This window comes from Myotis brandtii, unplaced genomic scaffold (assembly GCF_000412655.1).
Source record: "Myotis brandtii unplaced genomic scaffold, ASM41265v1 scaffold148, whole genome shotgun sequence".
Classification (NCBI taxonomy): domain Eukaryota; kingdom Metazoa; phylum Chordata; class Mammalia; order Chiroptera; family Vespertilionidae; genus Myotis; species Myotis brandtii.
In genome coordinates this window covers 836,714-846,231 of record NW_005355347.1, presented here as the reverse complement: position 1 = coordinate 846,231, position 9,518 = coordinate 836,714, and the positions used below count along the sequence as shown (strand labels likewise).

Below are 9,518 nucleotides of genomic sequence, written 5' to 3'. Positions count from 1 at the left end.
GGAGGGCGTGGAGCTGGCCCCCACCTCTGGGGCTCGCTCTGGGCAGGACCCCGAAGATGATGTTTGCCTCCGGGATTCTCTCTCCTGCGCTGACTTCAGCCTGTTGGTTGGCGAGGCCTGGATGGGCAGGAAGAGGCCGGGAAGGGTGTTCACAGGGAGGAAGGACAGCCCCGAGGGCCGCTCTGAGCGCGCCAGCACCTGGCGCAGGCTGGCACGTGGCACAGCTGTGAGAGCTGGAAGGTGGGCTTCCAGTCGGTGGGTGGATGCAGGGAGAAGGGCGCTGCCTTGGGGAAGGCAGAAGAGAGGAGAAGGGAGCACCCAAACTTCGTGGATCGTTGGAGAGAATTTTAGAATTATTTTTCTCATTGTGTCTTCGGCGACTGTGAACTTCCACAGCTGGAGTGAGCAGGGCTGAGGTCTCTGCTCAGGATCAGCCCCAAGAGGGAATCCAGTGTCTCCCTCTCCTGGGGGTTGGGGTGGGGGCAGGAAGAGCCAGCACCTGCCTCCGCTGCGGGGTGTGGTCCGCTGTCCTGTGGCTGCTCACAGCGCCCCGAAGTGGCAGTGAGGAGGCTCAGAGAGCTGGAGATCACTCAGGCCCCGTCTGAGCCAGCCAGCCTCGGCTTGTAGGCGCCCGCTCCTGATGGGGTTCGGGGAGAGGGCAGTGGGGGCCAGGCTTTGTCAGAGAGCAGCGGGCATGCCAGGAGGTTCACCCAGAGGAGAAGCAGCCTCTGCCGGGTTCTCTCCAGGGGCTGAGCCAGCGCTTTGTGAAGCGCGTGGGCTGGGACCTCGAGGAACCTGCGTGCCGGCTTGGTTTCCAGGGATCTGACAAGCCGCCTGGAACTGGTTCTTGGCAGTACTACCCCTCCCAGATGTGCCAAGAGGGCTGAGGGAATCCCGTGCAGCCGCTCCAGGCCCTACCAGGCTCTGCCAAGGAGACACTGACAAGGGGAAAGGCAGGCAAGGCCTCTGGGCCCGTAGCCTGAGCCCAGGGCGCTGCGGGAGGAGCATCTTTGGGAAGGAAGCCTGGACGGCTGGGCTGGAATGAAGCTTTCCCCTGGCGCTCCCAAGGCAGCTCCTCCAAGGGGCAGGTGGGGCAGCCACATGGGAAGCCTGCACAAGGTCTCGTGCCAGGCGCCCGTGGCTGTGCTGGGGATGTGGACGCAGTCCCAAGGCCTGGTGGTGCCAGGGTCAGGTCCTTAAGACGGGTATGACCATCCCCATTTTCTAGGTGGAAAAACTGAGGCCCAATTAAGGGGGGCACTCGGCTCCTCAACTGCTTAGCCAAGATCTGCATCTAGACCAATGCAGAAGAGGTAGGCTTGGAATCTTTGTCTTTATGGCCTTTGGCCTCTACCATCATCTTTTGCCTGTGTCCCCACCTGGCCTGGCTAGCAGTTGGAGGGTCTCTGGGGGAGGCCCCTAATTTCCGAGAGCCCCTGAGCTACATGTGGGGTCAGTGCTCCTCAGGCCCATGGTCCTTGCCAGGGCAGGGTCTGCTGTTCTCCCCGCCCCTTCCAGCACCATCCCTCAGGCCCACTCGCCAACCCTGGGGTCCTCATCAGACCCTTCCCCTGTCTGCCTTTGGGCCTCTGCTCAAGTGCCATTCCCCTTCCAGCCAGGGCCTGTGGGCATCCCCTTCCTGGCTCTCAGCCCTGTCAGGGGCAAGGAGAGTGCTCACGAGGCTTCCTGGGGCAGGTGTTGGCTGTGCCGAGGTGGGGAGGGCCTTCAGAAACCCAGGTGCCCATGCACAGTGGGGCTGGCTCAGAGGCAGCGGCCTTCTGCCTGGCCCCGGCTCTGCACCCAGAGGCTGGGGGAGGGGGTGGGGCAGGGCCTGGCCTGCCAGTCAAGTTTGAACTTTATCCTGGGGGATGGTTGTAGGGGAGGCGGGAGGCAGCAAAGGGTTTCCAGCAGAGGAGGCCCTGGGAGGATTCCCATGTTCCGAGCCCCTCTGAGGCTCTCTAACACCTAACAGGGCTGGGGCCGCGTGTGAGAGTAATGGAAGTGTAGAGGGAGAGAGGGACAGACAGAGGACATTTGTCTTGGGGATAGGAGACAGCAGGATGGCTGGCCAAGCAGAGGCTGGGTGTAATTACCCAAGGTTTATGGAGCTCCGGAGAGAACTGTAGAATTGCCTTCCTGTCTCCTTCCCCTGACGGTGGCCTCCGTCAGCTCAGGGCTGAGGGAGTGGAGCTGAGTAATGTCCGTTCTTCCCTCAGCGCCCTTGACCTCTGCTCTGAGCCCAGCAGCTCCGACTATGGAGAGGGAGGCCCTTGTGAGGAACTGGGCAGAGGCGAGTGTCTTCGCGTCAGCTGTGATGGGCGGGGGGACAGTGAGAGACAGTGGTGGTGCTGAAGGGGGCATTGGGACGGCTCACACAGGAGGGGCATCTGAACTATCCCCAGGCTAATAAGAAATCGCAGGCTCGAGAGGAAAGAGCGAGGCTAGAGAGGCACCGGGCTCCGCGTGGGCCAGGCAGCAGGAAAGCAGGCGGCAGGACAGGACCCTCACGTGGTGGGGAGAGCCCAGGTGCAAGGGACTGGGCCTGAGCAGACAGCAGGCACGGAGGGTGCAATGCCAAGCTCGTGCCCTCTCCTCTCAGGGACCCTGTGCTCATGGCAGCTCCCCCTGTATGTCCTCTGACTATCCCTTTAAGGTCCTGACCCCAGTGCCCTTGGGAGACACCTGTGCCCCGCAGGTCAAAGCAGAAGAGGTGAACACCCAGCAAAACCACACGAGGACGGTGTGGGCTGGGTGTGGCGGGGACCGTGGAGAAGGAGCAAGTGCCCAGGCTCTCAAAGGGCACAGGTGCCACTGAACTCCACCAGTGCTGCCATTAGGGAATCGCATGCACACAAAAGTCCACATGCACCTGTGTGTACACACACCAGTGCTGCCATTAGGGAATCGCATGCACACAAAAGTCCACATTCACATACAGTCCACATGCACCTGTGTGTACACACAGAAGTCCACATGCGCATGCACACACAGAAGTCCACATGCACATTCATGCACAAACAAGTCCATGTGCACTCACACACAAGTCCACATGCACATACAGTCCACATGCACATGTGTGTATACGCAAGTCCACATGCACACACGAGTCCACATGTACACGCACACACAGAAGTCCACGTGCACATGCATGCACATATAGTCCACACACACATGCATGCACACAGTCCACATGTGCATGCATGCACACACCATCCATGTGCATGTGCATGCACACACAAGTCCACATACACACATGCACACACAAATCCACATGCACATGTGTGCACAACAGTCCACGTGCACATGCATGTACACACGCACACTTCTTCCCAAAGCTTTGGTGGCATTGTCAGGCACACTCCATGTGAGCATGTTTTCTCAAAGGGTATGCTGTCACCCCGCAGGTCCTGTGTGCTTTGTCTGAGGCTGGAGCAGGGTGAGAAGGAACATTTGCTGAGCCCTGCTCGAACTGATGTATCTTATAATACCCGTTGTGTGGGGCAGACAAATAGGCTCGCCGAGTCCTGCCACTGCTGAGTGCCAGGGGAGGGGGTGAACCTCTTACCTGCTGGCTCGCCATCCCGGTCTGGGGAAGCCACCTGCTGGGCTGTATCTCTTAGTGACCAGAGAACTGCCTGGGCAGAATGGAGCTGTGACGTGTGCTCGGGCACACCGCTAGACCTGCCCTCAGGGAAGGCTGGACAATATTCCATTATAAGCACAGACCACATCTTGTTTATCCCTCATCTGCTGGCAGACACTTGGGTTGCTTCCACCCTTGGCCATTGTGAATGCTGCTACTATGGACATGGTGTAATGATATATGTGCAAGTTCACTTCCAGTTATGTTGAATAGGGACCTAGAAGTGGAATTGCTCGGTCAGGTGGTAATTCGGTTTTAAACTTTTTGAGGAACCTCCAAAATGTTTTGCAGAGAAGCTGCACCATTTTACATTCTCACCAACAGTGCACGAGGGCTCCAGTTCCTCTGCATCCTTGCCAACATTTGTAATTTCCTGTTTTTTAAATAGGAGCCCTCGTGGTGGGTGTGAGGCGGCACCTCATTGTGGTTCTGATTGTGTTTCCTTGGTGGCCGTGATGTTGAGTCATGGTTTTGTTTTCACATGAATGCGCTGTGTGTCTTGTCGCGTGAGCTCTGCCCATCTGTGCGCATTGCTCCCTAGTGTCAGGGCAGTGTGAGCGGACTGTGAAGTCTCTGCTCATTCTACTGCTGATGGCCATTGGGTGGTTTCCCATTGGAGGGATTGCAAGGAGTGCTGCTAAGAACATTCTAGAGCAGGACTTTTGGTGAACATAGTCTTGTTTTTAAGTGTAAGCCACTCCTCTTTGGACGTTAGTGTTGCATACGTAAAACAATCAATAAAGTGCATGATGCATCTTCCCTGAGGGCCCTTCAGAGCTTCCTCAGGCTGCTAGGAGCCCCACAGGACAGGGCAGGCCACCTGTCCACCACGCCCTCCTGCTCCCTCTCCCGGTGGCCCGGATGCGCCCTCAGTTTCTAACCTGCTCCCTCAGAGCAGCCGCCTTTGGCCCGGACGGCGCCCTGCCTTCCGCTGTCCCGAGAGCCCGCTCTCACCACTAAGCTGGGCAGCTGAGCGTGTGACCGGGTCCTCCCTGTGCCCAGGGATCTTCGGGCAGCGCCTGGAGGACACAGTGCACCACGAGCGGAAGTATGGCCCGCGCCTGGCGCCCCTGCTGGTGGAGCAGTGCGTGGACTTCATCCGGGCGCGTGGGCTCAGCGAGGAGGGGCTCTTCCGCCTGCCCGGCCAGGCCAACCTGGTGCGGGACCTGCAGGACGCCTTTGACTGTGGGGAGAAGCCGCTGTTTGACAGGTGAGCTCCTGGGGGAGGTACGAAGATGGGGCCCCTTCCCTTCCCCCGTGGCTGGGTGGGCTGGTGCAGGAAGCCTGGCAACAGGCTGGTGGGCAGGATGGTTCCGCGCGGGGGTGCATGTGCACTCGGCCAGCCCCCCAGCGGGCAGAGCACAGCCCCCAACCCCGCAGCAGCCCTCGGTCTCCTCTCAGGGGCGGTCCTGCCACAGACCAGGCCACTCACATCCACCGGGCTCTTCCCTTTGCCCCTCAACGCGACCCAGGCCGAAAGGGAGGGCCTCGCTGCATCGGGACTGAGGCCCCGGGGGTGGTCTGTCCCTGGCTGCTTCCTGCCGTGACCCGCAGAGCTCCTCCAGCGCCAACACGGAGCAGTCGCTGTGGCCCCCCCATCCTATCAGGTTCCTGGATGGGGAGCGAGCCTGCCCCACCTGTCCTGGCCAGCGCCCATCCTACCCCATCGCTGGGGCTCACAGGGCCCAGGGCTCACCCTCTGGGTGGAGTCAGCCTCACTCAGAGCCAGTGGCTGAGAACAGGGGTGATGGGGCTGTGTGGCATCTCCTCTCTGAAAGGAGCCGACCCATCAGGACAGTTGTCCATGGGGAGTTCCTCCTGCCCTTTCTCCGTGGATCTGCCTTCACAATTCGGCCTCCTCGGCCCCAGGATAGGTCCATGGGTTTTTGCCAGCAACCGGGGCCTCCCTGGCCTCCTTCTGGGGCAGAACACCCCACCCTCTAGCTTCTGCCCAGACCCGTCACCGAGCCAGGAGGTCTGTCAGCTCCTTTCTGCAGATGTGGAGCCTGAGCCTGGCCACTGTTCCCCAGAGGGGTCTGCCCAGGAGGCACAGGGTCCTCTCACCAGGAGCCTCATCTTTATTTTGTTAATCCATTTTCCCATTGGTTTTTAGAGAGAGTGCAAGTGAGGGGGCGAAGCAGAGAGAAACAGCGATGTGAGAGAGACACACTGATTGGTTGCCTCCTGCACATGCCCCAACTGGGGCCAGGGATCCAGCCTGCAACCAGGGTATGTGCCCTTGACCGGAATCGAACCCACATCCCAACACTGTAATCATTGAGCCAAACCGGCTAGGGCTGGAGCTGCATCCAGATACTCTGAACTTGTGGTCCATTCTGAACCTCTGCCTGCCAGGACTCTTCCATCCTGTGCCTGTGTGGTCCAGGGCATGGGTGGAGATGTCTGTAAATACTGCCCCTTCTGTGATTCCTGGAGACTCACCCTGGACCTTGGGCTCTGGCTGCTTTTCCTTCTAGAACTGCATCTGCACCCACAGCCGCCATTCTTCCCCCTTCTCACCCCCCGTGGGTGCTCTGGCCCTGCATCTGTACCCACCCCCTGTGTAGGTCCCAAGGCTCCTCTCCTCATTCACTACCCAACAGAGGGGTCCAGCAGCGACTCCCCTCACCGCCTGCTGGGCCAGGCTTTCCAGAGAGGCTCGCTCCCTAGGCACAAACCATACTCATTGTCTGCATGACGAGGAACGTCCGCCCCAGGTCCTGGACTCCCTGTTCCATAAAGAGCCCAGAAGCCTGGAAGCCTCCTCACCAGAGCTGGCTCCTACCCAGCCCTCCCCCCACCCTGGGCCTGGGCCTGGGGCAGCTCTCCCAGGCCTGCCCCCCTGCTGCCCAGTCTGCTTTGAGCCACACCTGCGGGCTCCCCCAACTATCGCCTTAGCCCTTTCTTACTTCACTCCAGTTTCTTTACTCACCCACTGAGTGAGCGCCCTGCAGGCATAGGGTGTGGCCACGAACTAGATGGACAAGGTCCCGCCCTCCAGGGGCCAGCACAGATGGCTAACAAGGCAGCAAACGCTTTGCTTGCCAAGACTAGGACCAGGACCGGATCCCAGAGCCCAGGCCGCTGCCCTCCACGGGGCCCCCTCAGCCTGGGCAGCTCTGAGCTGGAAGACTGAGGACTGGGAGCGGACTCGTGGGGTGCTGGGGCGCTGGGGCCCTGGGGCCCTGGGGTGCTGGAGATAGGGTGAGGAGCAAAGAAGCCCAGGTGTCCATTGTGTGAGCGGAACCCAGAGGTCAGGGGCAAGGGTCTGACCTCTGACCTGCATGCCCTGGTGGCCAGTGCCCTGGGCCTGGACTCTTTGACATGGCCCTCCCCCTCCATTGATGTTTCTCTCTGTCTCTCCCCCTCCCTTCCACTCTCTCTGATGGAGGGCAAGTGGGGGATGGGCACTCTCAGGCTTGGGCAAGGACAGCTGTGTCCCTGGCTCATTGCCCCCCCACCCTCCTGTGTCTCTTTTGTGCACATGCGCACACACGTGCCAGGCGTGGGAGCAGAGGCTGCTCCTGGGGGGGCCTGTGCTGGCCACTCCTGCAATCCTCTGGCCCCATGCCTCTCGCGTGTCCCCCTCTGGCAGCACAACAGATGTGCATACGGTGGCCTCCCTGCTGAAGCTCTACCTGCGGGAGCTGCCCGAGCCCGTGGTCCCTTTCGCCAGGTACGAGGACTTCCTCAGCTGCGCCCAGCTGCTCACCAAGGACGAGGGGGAGGTTAGTGGCTCCCAAGGACTCGCCCTGGAAGGTGGGCCTGCGGGGGAGGGGGGTGTGTGTGTGGAGTCAGGACACAGAACTCTGACCTTCATCATTCTGTGGCACAGAGATGCCGCCTGCAGTTCGCTCTGTGTGTGGTGGTGGTGGGGGGGGGGGCAGGAGAACCCTCTGGGGGAGGCAGACTCCTCTGTCCTGTGTGGGGCGCAGTCTGCAGGATCCTGCTTGGGGCGGGGCTGGAGCGTCCCCTCTGGGAGGCCCCCCCTGTGAGGCCTGGGTCTGGGGGTGGGGCACGGGGCCATGTTCTGGTCATGCCCCAGGACACCACACAGTAGTACTGGCCCTGCACTTACCTGCACTGCCCAGGTGGCCCCAGCGGCCAGAAACAAGCAGACCTTCCCCTGTTCGCACCTGCCCCTTCCTAAAGAATTCACATGGGCACGTGGGGACGAGGCTCCTGCCCCCTCCGCAGTGCCTGCCGGGGGAAGGGCTGTTTGCTTCCCTGTGGCTGTGTGGGAGATGAGGGGTCTTTATCTGGCAAATATTTGTGTCTCGATAAGCACTGGCCCTGACATTCCTCCAGGAGGTCACAGGCCGGCCGTTCCTCGGCCTGCTCCCCAGAGGGAGGTGGAGGTGGTGGTGCCCTCTGGTCACCCAGAGGCCAAATGGGTGGCTGGAGGTCTGGCCTCTGGTGCCTGCCGCCCCCTGCCCACCTCCCTCCTCCCTGCCCACCTCCCTGTCCCTGCCTCGGGGAGAGAAGGGCCAGCTGCTGGTCTCAGAAATGCTGTTTTTCTCTCCCAACACCAAGGGGACTCTGGAGTTGGCTGAGCAAGTGAGCAGCCTTCCCCTGGCCAATTACAACCTGCTCAGTTATATCTGCAAGTAAGTGGCTGGGGCAGGCAGGGCTGGGCCTTCTCCCACCTACTCTGCTCCCTGAATGTCAGTCAGCCAACAGGGACCTTGGAGATCGGCCCGGCACACCCAGCGGACAGCCTCCGCGGGGCAGGCAGCGTAAAGTCCTGCGATCCGCAGGGAAGATCCATTGGAAAGAATGGGACGGCCCCGTGCTTTCTGCCTCCTCTCAGTGCCTCTCGCAGTCCCTGCCCCAGGAGGCTGCCTCCTGACCATGACCCCAGCTCCGGTGCTGGGAGCGGGTGTGCAGGGTGGGGGCCTGGGCCCTCCCAGACCTCTGCCCCCACTGCAGGCGGGACAGTCGTGTGTCCCCCTTCCATGCTGACAACCACTGGCTTTTGCTTCTGCTGCCCCCCACCCCGGGCCCCAGGGGAAGCTCTGCCCTCTCTGAGCGGGCAGGGGCAGCTGGCTGTGCCCTTGGCCCTGGGAATGTGGGCGTGGCTGGGTGTGGGCGCCAGGCAGCTCCCAGCACAGCTGGCGGCAGGATTTGCTTCTCCACCCACGGCCGCTTCCTCACCTGCAGGTTTCTGGATGAAGTTCAGTCCCACTCCAATGTCAACAAGATGAGCGTCCAGAACCTGGCAACCGTTTTTGGACCTAATATACTTCGGCCACAGATAGAAGACCCAGTGACCATCATGGAAGGTAACCGGTGTGGGGGTGTGGGGAGGGGGTGCCCACGTCACCTGGGAGACATCCCCGGCCTGTGCCAGAGCCTGTGCCCGAGAGCGTGGATGGTCAGGCCCTCGCACCCTCGGCAGCACAGGGTGACATGGGGCAGCACAGGGTGACATGGGGCAGCTCTGATGCGCAGGTTCTGGCTTCCAGCCCTGCCTGTCCGGAGCGCACCTCGCCGCCTTACTGGGCACGGTGCCCGCTTCCGCCTCCTCCCGCACCTGCTGGATGGAGCGCGCTGGGCGGCTGTCCCAGGAGGGCATTCCTGGGCAGGACCCCTCTGTCTGGGCCTGGATTTGGAGGGTGGCTGATGGCAAGCTCTTGTTGGTCCTCTCTTGAGGGACAGCCTGCCCCCTGGGTCCCAGCCGCAGCACCCAGAGCCCGGCCTGGAGATGCCCACAGCCAGGCCTTTGTTCCGTCTTCCTGGCAGGCACGTCCCTCGTCCAGCACCTGATGACCGTCCTGATCCGCAGGCACAGCCAGCTCTTCAGTGGGAGGGCCCCAGAGGGGCCGGCCGCACCCCACGGGGGCCCACCCTGCACAGTGGGCTGGGGCTCGGAGGA

General features: G+C 61.4%; 1 protein-coding gene across 1 annotated transcript in view; it reads left to right on the top strand.

The window, feature by feature from the left end:
- The window catches only part of ARHGAP22 (Rho GTPase activating protein 22), a 162,638-nt gene that overhangs the window by 148,624 nt on the left and 4,496 nt on the right, over positions 1–9,518 (top strand). The window contains exons 5-9 of the mRNA XM_005861317.2: positions 4,646–4,853; positions 7,239–7,371; positions 8,177–8,250; positions 8,804–8,925; positions 9,386–9,513. Coding sequence (XP_005861379.1) covers positions 4,646–4,853; positions 7,239–7,371; positions 8,177–8,250; positions 8,804–8,925; positions 9,386–9,513 — 665 coding nt within the window. The remainder of the gene's footprint in view (positions 1–4,645; positions 4,854–7,238; positions 7,372–8,176; positions 8,251–8,803; positions 8,926–9,385; positions 9,514–9,518) is intronic.